General features: G+C 39.7%; 1 protein-coding gene across 1 annotated transcript in view; it reads left to right on the top strand.

Annotated features, from left to right (window-relative positions):
- Positions 1 to 18,507, top strand: part of GPHN (gephyrin) — a 189,991-nt gene that overhangs the window by 144,923 nt on the left and 26,561 nt on the right. The window contains exons 14-18 of the mRNA XM_083750622.1: positions 8,522 to 8,564; positions 12,470 to 12,637; positions 14,483 to 14,575; positions 15,606 to 15,661; positions 16,245 to 16,364. Of these exons, the coding sequence (XP_083606748.1) occupies positions 8,522 to 8,564; positions 12,470 to 12,637; positions 14,483 to 14,575; positions 15,606 to 15,661; positions 16,245 to 16,364 (480 nt within the window). The remainder of the gene's footprint in view (positions 1 to 8,521; positions 8,565 to 12,469; positions 12,638 to 14,482; positions 14,576 to 15,605; positions 15,662 to 16,244; positions 16,365 to 18,507) is intronic.

The raw sequence follows: 18,507 nt of genomic DNA, 5'->3' as shown, positions 1-18,507 counted from the left end.
AGTTGTGACAAAAGGAGAAAATGTATGTCGGCCTCTCCTGTTCAAGAAGATAGAGTAATGCACAGTACTATACACCTCCAATAAATTATCTTCTTCTTTTTAGGGAAGGGAGGCCACTATAGTCTAAAAAGGGAGATACCGTATTTTTCCATGTATAACATGCCCCCGTGTATAAGACGCCCCCTATTTTGGGGGACTCAAAATTAAGAAAATGCACTATCTGTGTATAAGACAGCCCCTTATTTTAAACCTCAAAAATTTAGGGGAAAATATAGCCTTATACATGGAAAAATATAGTAATTGTGTAGCATGCATTAATTCAATTTTAGTTTCTAAACCAGAGGTGGGGAAATGGATCAAGCCAGAGGGCTGAATCCAGAAGGGGTGAATCTTCCCTAGGCCACTTTGACAGGTGACCTATCAAGCAGGTGTTTGTTAACTTTCATGGTTTTAGAAACTGCATTAATTTGCATTAATTTGTTTGACCGTTTTCACTTTCTGAAATCTTTTTTACATGGTGCTTACAATCACTCTTACTTTATTAGTAGGAAAGCACAGGCCTGTCCCTGAAAACGTGTAGAAATAGATCATTCTAGCTCCTTCACCACCATATTAAGTTGCCAGAAGCGTATTACATCAATATTCTGGAATCTACAATGTTCCGGCCCATTCTAATGCAATGTGTTTGGCCTATAAAGTACTTTTAAGATATATTAAAAAAACCAGAAGTTTGAACTTCTATGTTTGTTTTATTGGTATTTTGATGGATCCTGAGTTGATATTTCTGCTGAAATACAATCAGTATTCCTGTCACAGCACTTCTTCCATCAACGTATTATATGTGAGTGATTACTTTGGAGCAATGCGATTTAGCACTAAAATGAAATTAGCCTCAATCCTGTGTTACTAGCTTGGTAAGCATACAAATATAATGAAGGAAAGGTGTAGTCCTGCTTCAAGCAAATAGTCTTTAAGGGGGCAATTAATACCTTTTAAAAATAAGATCAATAATGTTTTTTAAGTACAACTTATCCCATATCCATGCCATTATACCTCAGTGATGTGTTGAGGGTTTTATTTTTAAAAAAATAAAAAATAAAAACCTTTCTGATATCTTTTCAAGGGAATTTTTAAGGCAGAATAGCTACATCAAGTAATATAGTTAATGTTAAAAAATACATGCAGGTAAATATGTATGCCTGCAAGTTGTCAGTAGGAGGGCAGATTCTTCTGAATTATAGGTTTTATTCAGCTAATCAACTATGAACGGCAAAAAAGGAGGGGAACATTATGAGGGTCATACAATTCTGTAAGATTTCATGGATGCCTCTAATGGTGCTCTTCCGCAAGAGTCCTTCCATTTGCAGATGAGTCTTTGATTTAGCGGAGGCATACAGTAATAGAAGAGGAGATACTGTATTGGCCTGAATATAAGACACACCCACAAATAAGCCAGTGTCAGGGGAGGCTTGGGAGCAGCAGGCGGGTTGTCCACCATTGTCCCACGCTTCCGGGGTGGGGGGAGCCACGCTGCTTTGCTGGCAGCCTCCCTCCATTCTCCCTTCCTTATGGCAGCTCGGGGGAGGCTTGGGAGACACGGTCGGGACGGGTGCCATTGTCCTGCACCCCCAACGGCCCTCATGGGCAGCTGTTTCAGCAGCAATACCGTAAGGTCGCAAATATAAGCCACACTTTAACTTTTCACAATCGGAATTTGGGGGGGAAGTATGGCTTATATCTGGGTCAATACGGTAAGTTATTTTCGCCAATTGCTCCTGCAGCCTCCTGTACCTCTCCCATGCTGTTAGGAAGGCTCCCCCAAGCCTCTGCACCACATTTTCAGGGGGCTGCAAGGAAAAAGAGCAAGCCACAAAAGTTGCCTCCCCTCCTTTTCCATTACTGTGGATCAACTGGATCAAAAGCCTTTCTGTGAATGCAAGGACACAACTGGATTCAGTCCTCAGTGATTAAGGGATCCTGACAATGGTACACACACAAAAGACATTTATGAAAGAGATGGGACCAAAGTGAATGTTCATTTTAAGAGATGAAAGGTTTCTAAAGAAAAATCATATGGGGGACTACTTATATCTTTTAATATTGAATTGGCATAGTACACTCAGTCAGTTATTATCAATCTCTGAAGATACATAAAAATGTATTATACTGCAGTTCACAAAACTAATCTTTGTTATTACAAGTAACTTGCTCCATGTTTGATATATTATTATATGCCTCAGGTATTTTCGTATGTCTCCAAACTTACAAATTACTTTGGACATGACAAAAACAATGTCAAGTGATTTTTGGAAAGTAGGCAAGAGATGTCTGTAGAAATTCCTTCAAAATTTTACAAAACAACAACTTGCCAGCTGAATAAGGAACACCTTCTACTGGTGGCGCTGTGTCAGTAACATCCAAAGCCTCATAGATTGTATTTGTCAGAGACGTAATCCCAAATATCAACATTGGATGAAGCTTGAATGTTGCTAAAATAATAGATACCAGTTGTATTCAAGTGAAGCATTTAAACAAAAGAAAACAGTAATTAAGATCTTATATTTCAGGGATAAATTTTAGGGTGTTTAGTTCTGTGCTCAATAAAAACGTCAGCAGAACTTTGTACCTATATGAAAATATAGCTCTTTTGCCACCAACTTTAATATTGTATGAAGGGCAATAAGAGCTCTGCAAAGCCACAACCTGTGGTATATTATACAAATAATATTTTGTGTTCAGACTTAAATATGCATAAATTTAAAAGAAAATTCTCACTTCATAGTTGCTGCTGTGCTTTGCTTCTCTTGCTTCCTTCATTATAGCTTAGATAATCCATTACCCTTTCCTATATCTTAGTCAACACTGTCTGTATATGTCTACTAATTTGCTTTTCTGCTGGTGGTTCCACATACTGCATGTCTCTATGAAGATGAATTATAAGCTTCCCCATAAATTGTATAGATTATGGGTTAGCTTTCTACTATTCCTCTTGAACAAAATCACTATTCTCTGTCAGTGGCAAAAATTTGTTTTGATGTCAGTGTCCTCTGTGCTGTTTTAAATGTGAGTTGAAATGTTCTTCATAAGAGTTAGCTTATCATGTTGGCTTCGAAACTCTTCATCATTGTATAGCAATTCATTTTACCTTGACTCTTGGCTTTTAATTGTACCTGCCCTGTGCTAATCTTGTTATGATCTATAAAAGGTAAGTAATTTCTTGAATCTTTCCTAAAGATTATAGTCACATGTTCAAGGTTTCTCTCTGCTTTCTTCTTCAACTGTGGTTTTGGTTTGATGCGGTTGGTTATGTTTTTATTTAATTTTTCATGTTTAGCATGGATTTTTCATATAATTTCTTTTGTAGCATTAATCCCTGAGGCACTTTAATGTTACAATAAAAAATGAGATGGATTTTAAAAACATTTATTGCTGTCAAATGTTTCATGACTTTGATCTATCATAGTTGGTAGCTATATTAGCAAGTATGTTTTAACCATTCTCTGTCTGCTTTAAGTGTTTTATTTCACTTGTGGCTTAATGCTTATTTTTGTGGAAGAAGTGCTCCTCAGTGTTTAAAACACAAATATAACAAGAGTGCACTAATTTAACTTCAAAACAGTGAAAGCAGGCTAAACCTACTCAGCTCCCTCAACCATTCCTCATATGGCTTGGTTTTCAGACCCTTGATAACCTTGGTTGCCCTCCTCTGCACACGTTCTAGCTTATCAATATGCTTCTTGAATTGTGATGCCTAGAATTACATAGTTACAGTACTCCAGGTGGGGTCTGACCAAGGCAGAATAGAGTGGCACCATTACTTCCCTTGATAGGGGCACTGTACTTATGTTGATGCAGCCTAGAACAACATTAGCTTTTTTTGCTGCAGCATCAGAATACAGACTCATGTTAAGCTGATGGTCTACTAAGACCCCCTAGATCCTTTTCACATGTACTACTGGCAACCCCTATCATGTATTAGTGCAGCTGGTTATTCTTGTCTAAGTGAAATTCATGTTGTTAGTTTGGGCGCCCAGTTCTCCAATCTGTTGACGTCATCTTGAAGCCCAATTCAGTCTTCTGCGAAATAGGATACCCCTCCCAGTTTGGTGTCATCTGTCAATTTGATGAGCATCCCCTCAACACCTTCATCCAAGTCATTTATAAAGATGTTGGACTACAGTGGGTCCAGGACAAAACCCTGCAGCACTGTACTTGTCACTTTTTTCCAAGATGATGAGGAACCATGAGTGAGCACTCTTTGGGTTCAGTCACTCAACCAGCTACAAATCCAACTAACAGTTAACCTCAGCCACCCCACATTTTACCAGAGTCTCCGGAAGAATTTTATATCAAAAGCCTTACTGAAATCAAGATACACTACCTCCACAACATTTCCCTGATCCACCAAGCTTGTAAGAAAAGAAGAAAAATGAGATTCAGTTGGCATGACTTGTTTTTGAGAAACCCATGCTGGGTCTTAGTAATCACAGCATCATTTTCTAAGTGCTCAGACTGGCTGTTTAATTACATGTTCCAGGACCTCTGTAGTCAACAGTGCTTAATCCCAGGTAAATGTGCATAGAACTGCAGCCTAGATATCCTTCAGTGTCACAAAATAGAGAATCTCAGTCTACATATGTCTGCACACTGATGTTTACACAAGCATGGAAAGTAACAGTATCAGTTAAATCTGTCCACATAATCACTTCCTTTCAAACATTACCAGAATGATATGGGAAGCAGCCATACCAGTTCACAGTTTGCATAACACTTGAACGAAGTCTCACAGTAGCTTTGGATGGTTTGGATAAGCAAGTGGGGCATGAAATTCATTATTTTCTTTCTTTCTGTTCCTGTGCTTCCCTGAAGCTTCTAAAATAGAACTTTTGCTACTTACCTTGCAGTAAGATACACAACCTTTCCCTCCTTCAGGAGGATAAAGGTAGAGATACAGAAGTTCTATTTCATACTATGCACAGAAGTACAGAGGAACAGTACAAGACACATGTTCTTCCTGTTCCCCTAAGTCCTGTGGCCGTTCTTAATTAAGGCACATGTGTATTGGAACAACGTGGTCTCTTTTGGCATTTAAACCCATTTTGAATGAGCCCATTTGAAATCCTGAGGCCTCCAAAACAGCCCACAGATTTGTCATTTAAGTAATTTGTATTTGCAAAAGAAAATTCCTCTCAGAGACTGCTTTTAAAACCAGCTACCTGTTTTTGCCACCTCCTTTTCAACATGGCTAGAGTGTTAGTCTGAGAGCCTTTTTAATATTAGATGAGTCAACCTACAAGTCTCAGCTGCTTTGCTCATTATAAATTTCTTGTTTTTGTCCATGCACTAGCTCCACTATAAATTGGAAGGGCTTAAAGATGAACTCAGGAGGAATAGAGGCTACGACTCGAGAGTAACTATTACTGCTCAAAGGAGCTATTTTCCATTCGCAAACTTAGCTTTGCGCTATGGTTTTGGGCTCCTTCTGTTTTTACACTTTGTTGCAGATTCTCTTGACTTCCATTTTTACTATTTCAGTATTGTCTTTACCATCTGCCCTCTTATCTGTGCCCTATGTATCATTTTTATATTTCCATACATCATTTTCTAGATTGTCTTGTGTTTGTATTTTGTTCTTGTACCTTCTCTCCTTTTAGGTCTGTGGGTTTAAATTATTTTATTTGCATCTTGCCCATTTGTTTTTCCACCAGTTTGCATACCACATATTTGGAATCTGAACCCAACACACACACACACACACACACACACACACACACAAACACACAGTGCACACACAATTTTACCTCTTTGGTCCAGAATTGTTTTATGATAGATCCAATATAACAACTTCCTCTTTTATTAGAATTTATATTACTTTGATTCCAATAACCTGGGACGGGAGACCAACTGTGGGCCAAAATGTGGCATCATTATTTTATTTAAAATATAATTGTAGTGTTTGGTGGAGACGGGTGGGTTTCTTTTGTTTTTGTTACTTTAAAACATAACATTTTTTTTTCAGGGAAGGACAACCATAAGCCACTATAAGTTGCAACATTATTGTCATAATGTATTCCATTGTAATAAATAGAGTTGTGATAAATGATGTAGACCTCCAACTCATTGTGTAGATATATGTGTTTGGGGCAAGCTGCTGTGGAACAGAAGAAAGAGGTTTATAATTTAATTTAATTTACCTTATTAATTAATTCAGATGTCCATTTACTCAAAAAGAATTGCAGGAACAATGATACAGTCCTGCTGCTTTCCCTCTTAGTAATCTAAATATCAAATGTGCTTCATTTACAGGTAAATCTACAAATGCAATCTGGAATCTGAATTTTAAGATGTTCTTTTCCTTTCTTCCTCCTTCAGAAGTTCCAAATATTTTTGAAGACCCATTGAGTCTTTAGAAGAACATAAGAAAGTTCTACTCCCAGATTCAGAGATCAATATGTGCACAAATGCCTGCACAGATCTCTTATATGTGTGAATTCTAGGGTGGTTATGGTACTTCTCTGTGTGCACCAACAAATTCACATATCCTTTGACACTCTCCATTGAAATGAGGCAGGTGGTGTGTCTTATGTTTGTAAATATTTTATTGTTTGGCCCTGGAAGGGAAATCCAGTAAGTATGTCATTGTTCACACAGTACTTAAATCTAACTTACATTCTTTCCCTCCTTGATGCATTATTGAACAGTTAACAAGAATAAAAATATTTGTCCTGTCCTGTCATTCACAGATTTAAGGAAATTACATCTGTAATAGTTGAGATTATAAATATTGTTGAGATTACTAGTATATCATAAACAGTGTCATTAGAATTGCGCAAAAGGAATGCTTTCAAATGGTGATCCAAATGTTTTTAGTGGTTGCTAAAATATATTCATACACTGGTATCCATGCATTATCTGCTCACTCCCAAAGCACTGGGCTTCTGAGCATCTATTCCAAATATTTCTAGAGCACTTGTGTAGATTCAACAGTGTGGGGGCCAGTTTAAATATAACACCAAACTATTGTTTTATAATTACAAGCATGAGCTGTGGGAAGCCTTGGGCTTGCATACTTCTCCATCACACTTGTCCTCTCACACTCCAGAAGAGGAGATCAGCTTTCACATTATTCCCCTCTATTTCCAAACTCAGTATTGTATTCTATTAATTCATCCTGATTTGTTTGAACCATAGTTAAAGTTAACCAGAGTTCTCAGTGTTATGGTAATGGTGTTCTGGTTAGCTTAGAAGTACAAAGGAGAGGGGAAGGGTGTACAAGCCTGAGGCTTGGAGCGGTTTGTACACATTTTGCTAAACTATGATTTAGCAATATATCCAGGCCAGTCTAGTAAATGAAAGATCAAAACAAGGTCCTTGTTTCATATAGATTCTATATATAGTACTGTAATACATTCTGCCTAGTTGTCCAAAAAGTCCCTAATGGCAAATCATATTATAGACTAAGTAGGAGCAGTGTTGACGCTGGTATTTTTAATGTAAAACCACCACCACCAAAGCAGATGGATAATACAGTCATACCTTGGAAGTGGAACGGAATCCATTCCAGAAATCCGTTTGACTTCCAAAATGTTCGGAAACCAAAGCACAGCTAGTGATTGGCTGCAGGAAGCTCTTGCCGCCAATTGGAAGCCGCAAAAGCCCCATTGGACATTCGGCTTCCAAAAATAGTTCGCAAACTGGAACAGTCACTTCCAGGGTTGCGGTGTTCGGGAGCCAAAACGTTCGACTTGCAGGGTGTTCGGAATCTAAGGTACAACAGAAGTATCTCTTCAAAGTAGTTTTAAACACCTCAGTATTATTCATATTCTTAGGAAAAATAATTGATACACTTGTGAAATTAAGTTGTAAAAAGTTACCAAAACCCAACAATTTCTTCTCATATTATCTTATTTTTATATCCTAGATAATTGATTAAAATAAGCTTCAAGTATCTTCAATAATATGTTAATATTTTTGTACTACCAGATTTACTCAAACGTAATGCACACTTTTTTGGCCAAATTACGTCCTGAAAATTAGGGTGCGCATTAGATGTGATGGCACATTATATTTGATTGCAAGCTTGAAAAACACTGCTGACATAGCAAATTTTTGGTTTCAAGGTTTTGAAAACAGGTGCACATTAGATTCATGTAAATACTGTATTTGTGTGATTTGAAGTAAAATGCAAGAATTGGAACTAGTCACCTTTCTATCACGATTTGTAATGAAGCTTGAATTTAAATCTGTCATTAAAGTTAAATATACATCTTGAAATATTATTCTTACTTATTTAACCAAAGTTTGTTCTATTATAGGTTGGTTTATTTTTAATGCCTATGTATGATTAAGACTGTCAACCAATAATTGTATTAAGTATGTATCATGTATCAGATATAAATGGTAAAGTGCAAAAAAGAGAGTAAAGCCTCTATCTCCAGGTCCCAGGAGCTTGCCCATTAAATTTCTATGGTGACTTGTGCCTGTTTGTTCTGCCTCACCAGTTCTGTGCTTGTCTCTACAGGTCCAATCCAGGTGCAGCAGTAAGGAGAATATCCTCAGAGCCAGTAAGTATTGCATACTTGAATGTTTATTAGTAAATGGCAATTCATAGTGTAAGCTGCACATATTCTAAGATTCTTTGCAATCACAATGAGAGTAGATAATATAATGCAGAACCGAGATACTCAAATTTATTTTAAAGCAACTTTTTAGGCCTTCTGTGGCTGCAGAATATGTATGGGTTATGCATGTGGTTAAATAACATTTCCAGTGTTCAGAACTGGAGGGAAGGGAAGGGACATCACAGAAATGTTTCATTACCGGATTTACCATGGAAAATATAACATAGCTGAACAAAAATAAACATTATACAAATACAGAAAAAATAAACATTATTTTCCATCTTACTGTAGGTTTTGTTTCATTTTTTAAATTATTTCTTTATTTTGCTGTTTATTATCGGTTATATTTTGAATTAGATATATATGGAGGCACCAAAATATTTTAGGTGCTTAGGGCATCTAAAGGTCTTAATCCAGCCCTTCCAGCGGTCATGAACAGACACATGCCCTGAACACTTTTAAAGTCTTCCTATGACTAGTATAAGCAAAACCCCTTAGCCCATAAGACCCTTCCCCTTCCTCCCCACACGTGCTCACTAAATCTGTTCTGTTTCAGCCCTCTAGAGCAGATTTACAGGGAGAGAAAATAGGGGACATCCCATTGCACTAGTGGGCCTTATTCCATGTGCAGAGAGTTAGTTTAATACCATCCAAAATGTCAGGGTCCTATTAACATCATTTGGACATAATGGTAAATGATGGTTTATTGTTACTTGAACAAGCCTTAGCTACTACCGTACCCATCCTCCTCTGGCCATGAGGAGATGAGAAGCTTCCACATCTGTTTTCAGTTAAGCACAAGTTACTGTTATGCCTGAACCTGGACTGTGGTTAATCTTAACTATGATTTATTGAAACAAGTCAGGTTCATAAACCATAATTGGAAGTTGGCTTGTTTTTAAGACCAGCACAAACAGTTTTTAAGACCAGCCACTATTTATTCAGACATAATGCTAAACTGTGTGGTTAACAAATCAAAGTGAAAATTTCCAATCTCCTAATAGCCTAGTTGAAGAGTGGGGGAGGGAGTTGACAGGCCCAAGACTTCTTCATTTAATAATAAACCATAATTTATTATTACATCAAGATCCAGCTATTATCTTTCACCAATCTAGAAACTGAGAATGTGAGGAAAGACTATGGCGAGAGCAGTCCTAAGGCTGCAGCCCTTCTTTCCATTTCTCTGCCTGGCTCAGAACTGTGCTCTAGCTAAGCACAGACAGAGATGGAAGTATGCTTCTTGCTTGACCATACAGTAACATGGGCAAATGTGTAGCCAGCGGGGCCGTGGATTGCTGCACAAGTTGCAGCCGCGCCAGCCATTCTGCCCCATTTTCTCACCGTTTCACTGCGAGTCACCCACCCACCACAGCCTTGTTCAGGGAAGTTTTTAATGTATGATATTTTAGTGTTTTTTGGTTTCTATGGAAGCCGCCCAGGGTACAAATAAATTATTATTATTATTATTATTATTATTATTATTAGGGCTTAGGGCTTAGCTTTTCTCCTGAACTTGCTATGGACCTTTGATTGGTCGCCCAGGGGGCCTGGTAGGAATTTTTTCCAACTGGCAAATTGGCACTGGCCTTTTGGTTTTTTTCACATACCTCGTAGCAATCGTTAGAACTTTCTTGGTATTTGGCGGTTAGGCATTGGAGTGTGTTGTTGGTGTGCGGAAGGGCTAGGTGTGGCCATCACCTACCCCTTCATATTTGGGTATTCCGTTAAAGGAATCCGGCGGTCGTGGATCCTGTCCGATGCCTGTATGGCGGGGGGCCATGGCACGACCCTCGGTGACATCAGGGGAGAGCTTATAATTGTATTAGCATCAACAGGCTCCACCTACTGGTGGTTAACCCCTCTTCAGACTCACCCCTCTCCGAGTGGGTGGAGTCAAATCTTCTGTGGTCCAATGCCTAAGCCAATATCTTCTCATTTGCTGTAATCAATAAAGTTGTGGCCTTTTCTTGCCCATTAACCTTATACACTGTGTCCACATGTTTTTATTCCTCCAAGCAGGGATTGGGTCCTCGAACCACAACCAACAGATATAAAATGAATTGTTGAGAATCAAGGTCAGCATTGGAACTATCAAAATTTGATAAGAGGCATAGCTTAGTGTCTAAGATGACTTGTTTGACAGCAATAATACCAATCTCCATTACAACTGGCTTCCTGAACTTGTGTACATAGTTACATCCCCACCACATATGCCTATATATGATCCTCATACTTTACAATCCCACCAGCATAGAAGGGAACCAGATCTTGCAATATTAGCTAGTTGAACCAGGGTTAAAAACCAACAGTGGACCACCTTTACAAAATTATGTCTAATGTTAGCAAACACAGACCTAAAAGGACGGGTGGACCAGATCTTAACCCACTGAGAATCATTCAGTTTGCCTATAGGGTCTATCTCCCATATTAATTTCAAAGTAGTAAGTAAAGAGAACTGGGATTGTATCAGTAGGGAATATATCACAGAGACCCTGCCTTCCTTGGCACTTGCTGCAACTAGATGCTCATAAGCTTTCAGGGCTCTTCTTTTATTCTTCAAGTAAATATTTTGCAACCGTGATAGTAGTTTTGAATTTCATGAGAAATAATTTTAATATCGTGATTGATCCTTTTGTTGCATTTAGTGAAAGTAATGTCCACAAATCAGCATCCATTGAAGGGTGTTTGCCATTAATCTGAAGTATGCTAAACTTAATATCACATAAAGACTGTTTTGCCCTTGCGTAATTAACACAATCAATAAACCTGAACCTGAAGCAAGATGCCAGCTTGAGTAACAGAAAACCTTAGAAAATTAGAGCCTTTTTCCTCTAACCTTAATTAAGTCTCCAACAATTGGCATGATTTGCCACAGAAATATTGCTTAATTCATAGGAAGAGCTGAATAAAAAGCCAATCATAACAAGCACTATCATAAAAGTGAAATAATGACAAGATAGTGTTAATTGCATGTTTAGAGAAACATGACATGGTACTGATTCAAAATGACTCTCCCAAATTAACAACAATTTTGCTTCCAACAGCTTCTGATTTTCTAGATAATAAAGTGACTTAGTGTAATTTGTCTTTGAGATGGAAATGCTTATTTAATGTCACCTGCATATTAGCACTTCAGAATATGGTATTTCATTGTATGTGAGCATGGGAGAGTTCTTGGAGATATCTGTCTCAGTTCTGTAAAATATTAAGAGAACTTTTAGGAGATAAGCAATGTAAGTGTTCTAACTCATTTGCCTCTTAAACACTCTTTGGTGGTCAATAAAATGTCTAATGGATTCTTCAATAGAATAGTCACTTTAACACTGTTTAACATTACCAGTTCTGCTGGTGAACAGGAGGTTGCATGTTGGGCTTTCTTTTCACACAACCATGTACAACCTGGCAGTTGTTGGGAAAGATGCAGCCTTAAGGGTGGGGTCCACACTCTGCACACTTAGGCCCTATGTGAGAGTACTGTGTGCTGTACAGTTGTACCTTGGAAGTCGAACAGAATCTGTTTCGGAAGTCTGTTAGACTTCCAAAACATTTGAAATCCAAAGCGCGGCTTCTGATTGACTGCAGCAAGCTCCAGCAGCCAATCAGAAGCCACGGAAGCCACGTCGGATGTTCAGGTTCCAAAGAATGTTTGCAAACCGGAACACTCACTTCCGGGTTTGCGGCGTTCAGGAGCCAAAACGTCCAAGTACCAAGGCGTTCGGGATCAAAGGTACGACTGTATTGTTGGCAAGCAACTGTTAAGGGGCAGCGAAACGTTTATATCACAGTGTTATCTTCCTGAGAAAATACCATGTTTCTTTTCCCCCTAACATACAAACAATCTTCTGCAGGTCATAGTGCTGTAGACATTACAAAGGTGGCAAGAAGACACCGTATGTCTCCATTTCCATTAACATCTATGGACAAAGCCTTCATCACAGTGCTGGAGATGACCCCAGTGCTTGGAACAGAAATAATAAATTATCGAGGTATTTCATATAACCTCAAACATCCAGAAAGTAAGGAAGGGGAGCATTGTTGAATTTTTATTTACTTGCTTTTTGTGTAGTGCATAGCTCTTTGGGGTTCAGCACATTTTATATACAAGAGCCAAGGTCTCACATCACACTAATCCATTGGTAACATAACCCAAGGTTAACCAACAAAACAAATCATGGCTTTTGTGTGTGATTTGTTCATGGTTAATAAATAATGTTTAAGCTATAGGACAGGGTTTAGACAATCTAGTAAACCATGGTCTAATAAGTCATGGCTTAGCTGCAATACTTGCACAGCAGACCCCTGTCTTGGTAATCTTTACAACAATTCTTTAGTTGGAGTGGATGTGTTACTATCCCCATACTGCATATGAGGGGGCTGAATTTGAGAGAATGGTTTGCCTACAGCTTAGAATTGCTGCAATTTGGTCATGGGAACCCTGCTTCACTGTTTAGTCTCTTGAATCTCAAGTAGAGATTAATATCATGATGACAAAAGTATGAAAATATCAGAAATACTGGCTAATAAAAATGTACATATTTCATTGTAACTATATGATACTGCTGTGTGTGGATAGCCCCAGTCAGAAGCAAATTAGTGACATGTAGCAGAGGTGAACCACAATTGTTGCTAAGGCCTGAAACTATAGCAAAAAGGCCTATTTTGCCTCCTCCATTGCATCCTCAAGTACCCATCCAACAGAACTTTTCCAAGTGATACAAGGTTGCTTTCATCTGCTATGGTTAACCCAGTCTTTGAGCCTTCAGAGACCTACTGTGTCAAATTTGCAGGGAATTTTGAAGGGAAGAAATCACTAGTCTTCATGTGGACTTGAATGACACACGTCTGTTGAGGTGTCTGATACACCATCGCATGCAATTTTCTTCTGTTAGTTTCAGCTATTGATGCTGAAGATGTGGACAAGACATTGTAGCTCTGAAGCCTACTACATGCTGTCTTGACCCACATCAATCCTGGCTGGTTTGTGTCAGCTGTGGAGGGTTGACTAGGTCAGTGGCGTAGCGTGGGTTGTCAGCACCCGGGGCAAGGCAAGTAATTTGCGCCCCCTAACCCTAACCCCCAGATGTTGTGCCCGGTGCGACCAGCCCCCCCTGCACCCCCACGCTACGCCACTGGACTAGGTGAATTGAGGGGTGTGGTGACCGCATTAATACGTGATGATGTGTACCCCACTTCCTTGAAGGACATAGTGGTGCAGCCAGTCATAAAAAAAAAGTCTGTGCTAACTACCTCCCAGGCACCAATAAACCATTTTAGGATATAAACTAAGGGGAAATGCTCATAATGAATGCTGCTGTTCTGCTCACAGCTAAGAATAGCATGTGGTATACAGTATTCTCTTTTCTGAATAAGTCGCCCCCCCCCCCCAAATTCATAGCTTTCTGAGGATAGAATACAGTTGGGGAGGTTTGTTCACCCTCTTGCGCTCCTTAAACAAAGGATGGATAAGTAAATAAGAGGTTGACGTATTTACTCTTCTGTTATCTGTCCTTGCTCTCACTATCTCCATATTAATTGTAATGTAAATTGATGGCTGGCTGAATCTAATCTTTTACCTCTGTTCCAGACTGAATTTCTCTAGTCACTAATTATCATTGACATAAATTGAAAGCTGCTTTTATGCCAGGAAACTGTGGCCCTCCAGATGTTACTGGACCACAACTCCAGTCATCCCTGATCATCGGCCATGCTGGCTGGGGCGGAGGACACTTGGAGTCCAACAATATCTGGAGGACCACACAGTAGCAGGATTAGCAGTATTGTGCACATATGAACTTAGTTTGTCATTGGAACTGTTTTGCAGTCAATGTTTGCTAACAAAGATTTTGCCTCTCTCATATTAGATGGAATGGGCAGAGTCCTTGCCCAAGATGTTTATGCAAAAGACAACCTACCACCCTTCCCAGCTTCAGTAAAAGATGGCTATGCTGTCAGAGGTAAATACTCATGGTTTTGACCCTGAAATAATGTTTTTGAGATTTCAGCTTTACACTAGATTGCTTTACATGTTCAGTGGTGCCCTTTATGAAATTGATTCAGGTTAGTTACAGAACAAACACAAATAGTCTTTACATGTTGTCAGGGAACTGCCATCGGAGCCAGAGGCGGAGGGAAGGCTCCAGAGCGATGCCGGAGAGGGTCCCAGCAGGGAGAGAGGCAGCCCATCTGCTGGGGAAGGAAATCAGAGTAACACCAGGGGTGAAGGGGGGCAGATGGGGGAATCAGAGAGAAGGCTCCAGGACTCTTCACCGGAGACCAGCGGGGAGAGCACGTGTCCTCCGCTGCCCACACCCTCCCTGCGCAGAAGACTTCCGCGCAGGGAGAGTAGGAGAAGACTTGGCGTCAAAGAACTTCTTTGCTGGAAGAAGTTCAAGAAACGCCCACTGACGGATTCTGCCAGCGACTGAGACAGCCACGAGTGAAGGCTGTCCAGAGAGAAAGGGTTCAACCAGGCAACCTAGCCAGGAGTAGCAGCAACTTACACACGAGCAACCCCCTAGAACCATTACACATGTTTTTCATACATACCTTTAAAAGTAACTTTATTTGAAACATTGAGCTGTGTTCTACTCAATATTGTTCTTTGGGGGCTTTTTTAATTAGCACCCAGGGTGAAGGAACATGAAGGAGAAGGGAGAGATATCTGAGAGCTGTCCCCTCTTCTGACCTTTTTCCAGCCAACAGAATGTGGGATACACAGTCAGCCCTCTCAACTGCTAGTGCTGTTGTTCAACACCAATAAATCTTGGATAATCCAGAATCTTATAATGGAAAAGGAGTCCTGCTTGGTGTGCATCAGTAATAATAATAAAAACGGGGAGAGATGTGGAACAACTATAGCAATCATAATTGCCGAATGGATTTGGAGTTGGAGGAAGAGTTATGAAGTAAAGAACAATAGTAATAATCCCATTAATGTCTGTTTAAGCAACAATTGTAATTATCTTCTTGCTGTATTGTTAACAGCTGCTGATGGACCTGGGGATCGTTTCATCATTGGGGAATCCCAAGCTGGTGAACAAGTAAGTGCACTATATTTTAATTTTCCTTTATTAATAAAGTTTTTTCTCTTAGTATGATATGATGTACACATTTTACTGCTTTTAAAAAGGAAGTATAATTTGTGATGATTCTATAGACAGCCTAGTTTGTAGAGCATGTCAGCCACTAGCTGCCAGTTAGTTACCACGCTAGGCTGAAGGGGCTAGTACTGGTATACACAGCTCTATAAAGCTTGAATCAGGATACCTAAAAGAGTGCCATACACCCTACAAGCTCACTGTGTTATAGAGAAGGTATCCCACAGATACCATCCGATCAGCAGGTCCATTCCATACCATGTGAAAAGCAGGTCTCTATTGATTTTATGTATGTGCTGTTGTTGCTTTAAACTGTTTTATATAAATATAATTTTAAAATGGTTTTTATATATGCAATTTGTTTTAACGGTCTTTATGTGAATAGAGCGAATCAAAATCTGGTAAGAAAATATGTTACTAATAGAAAGACTTTTTTTATTCCAAGTTATTTCTGCATAATTTAGTGCCTCCTGGGACCTCTTGTTCCATTAAAAAAATTAAAATTACATTCCCTGTTATTTTTCAGCCAACTCAAACTGTAATGCCTGGTCAGGTAATGAGAGTTACAACTGGTGCTCCAATACCCTGTGGTGCTGACGCTGTGGTGCAGGTGGAAGACACAGAACTCATCAGGGAATCAGATGATGTGAGTGAGAACGTTAAAAGTCCTTGTTCCTGCTACGTACAGCAGCATGGCTCCAGAGAATCACTCAGCAGTCCATAATCAAATAAGTGTGGTTATACATAGAAATACACATTTGAAACAAATAAGTTTGTGCAATTTTGCAATCTCTGTTCTTGCTGTTGTTTGCATTGAATTTTTATCATTAATTTTGCCTTGATTGAATCGAGGCAGGCAATGACTAGGACTCATGAGAGCAGGATGAGGGACTACTGGAAGACAGGGGACTGAGGCATTTCATTTATCCTATATTACATAGGTCTCAAAAGTGCTATTTAAAGCTTTAGCGATTGCATGCTTAAGAGATCCCTCCAGAATCCTTAAAAATCTACCCATTGTTGTTGTTGTTGTTTGAATTTATATACCACCCTATACCTAGGGCTCTCAGGGCGGTTCACAGATTTTACCACATGTCAATGTGTTTTAAATGATTTATTAATCAATTACAGTGGTACCTTGGGTTACAGACGCTTCAGGTTACAGACGTTTCAGCTTACAGACTCCGCTAACCCAGAAATAGCACCTTGGGTTAAGAACTTTGCTTCAGGATGAGAACAGAAATTGCACGGCGGCGGGAGTGGGAGGCCCCATTAGCTAAAGTGGTGCCTCAGGTTAAGAACAGTTTCAGGTTAAGAACAGAACTCCAGAACAAATTAAGTTCTTAACCCGAGGTACCATTGTAGTAAGAGTATTTTTATTATTTTTATTTTTAAAAGCTTATTGGTTCTCAACCCGTCTGTCAGTTTATCACTAGGCGAAGGAGAGGTATATCCTTCCCCATACATCCATTTTCCCACTAACATCATAGGGTCATCAGGCTGGGCTCTAGTTCCATCTGGCAGATGAAGACAGAATAAAAACTAGGCAGCTCCCATTTCAGTTTCAGAACTAAGGACTTCAGACAAATGGAGACACATTTTTGCTCCTTTCATCCCACCACTATACTGGGCAAGAAAACAATGCCATCTGCATTGTCCAGATGGATACGCGCCTGCATAGCAATAGCAGTTCACTCTGCTGGGGAAGGAGCTGCCTCAGTGGCCTTCTTTACCCTTGCAGGGGTATGCGGGATGGATACCTGAGCTCCCAGCACATTTATAAGGCACTATAAAATGGATGTTTTCACCGAAGCAGAAGCAGCAGGCCTCCCACAGTAATGGTGCATATTGTTGCAGTTAGGACCTACCATCATTGGGAAAGCTTTTGTATATCCCACACAATGAAACTATGATGTCAGTGGGGAAATGTCCAATGGGTACCTGAAGGATATTTTTACATTGACTGCATAGGGTCCACACCTTAGTATGGACTGCAACATGATGTTCTGATGTTTTTACAGCCCAGTTGGCAGCCCAGTTAAATTCTAGTAAATTAGAGTTAGGGAAATAGGCAGCTAGGTTGTTTCCTTTAATGTATGTGTGTGACCTCGATGGCTGTTCAGGCTTGGATAATCCACAAAACTGAAATGGGAGCTGCTGACTTCCCAAGAGTTTTATCCTACCGTTGCCCAGCAGGTGGAGCAAGAGCTCCACCTGATGACCCTGTGATGTCAATGCAAAACTACCCTTTGGTGTGTACCAATTAAGCTTTTTCCTTTATGTTTCATGATTACTGAGCTGGCATGTAAACTGTTATTAGTTTCAATATTAGTTTCAATAAGTAAAGGTAAAGGACCCCTGGACAGTTAAATCCAGTCAAAGGCAACTATGGGGTTGCGGCACTCATCTCGCTTCAGGCGAGGGAGCCGGTGTTTGTCCACAGACAGCTTTCCGGGTCATGTGGCCAGCATGACAAAACTGATTCTGGTGCAATGGGACACTGTGACGGAAGCCAGAGGCACAGAAATGCCGTTTCAATACACCCCAGCTCTTCTTAATATTCTGAATCAAATAAAGAAGGCACAATGGGAAATTAATCACTTTTTCCAGCACAATAGACTCAAAACTACAGTACGATTTTAACATTCTCTAGAACACGTTTTTAAAACAATACAGGCAACCCCCCCAGTTTACATGCGAGTCGTATTCTGGGTCACTGCGTGTGACAGTGGAGCGTGCATAAGCCTGTTACACCCCTGCCCCACTCCTGTTCCACACCCTTTTCTGGC

Source organism: Podarcis gaigeae (genome assembly GCF_964106915.1).
Source record: "Podarcis gaigeae genome assembly, chromosome: 1".
Lineage (NCBI taxonomy): Eukaryota > Metazoa > Chordata > Lepidosauria > Squamata > Lacertidae > Podarcis > Podarcis gaigeae.
This window is presented reverse-complemented; position numbering and strand designations above follow the sequence as displayed.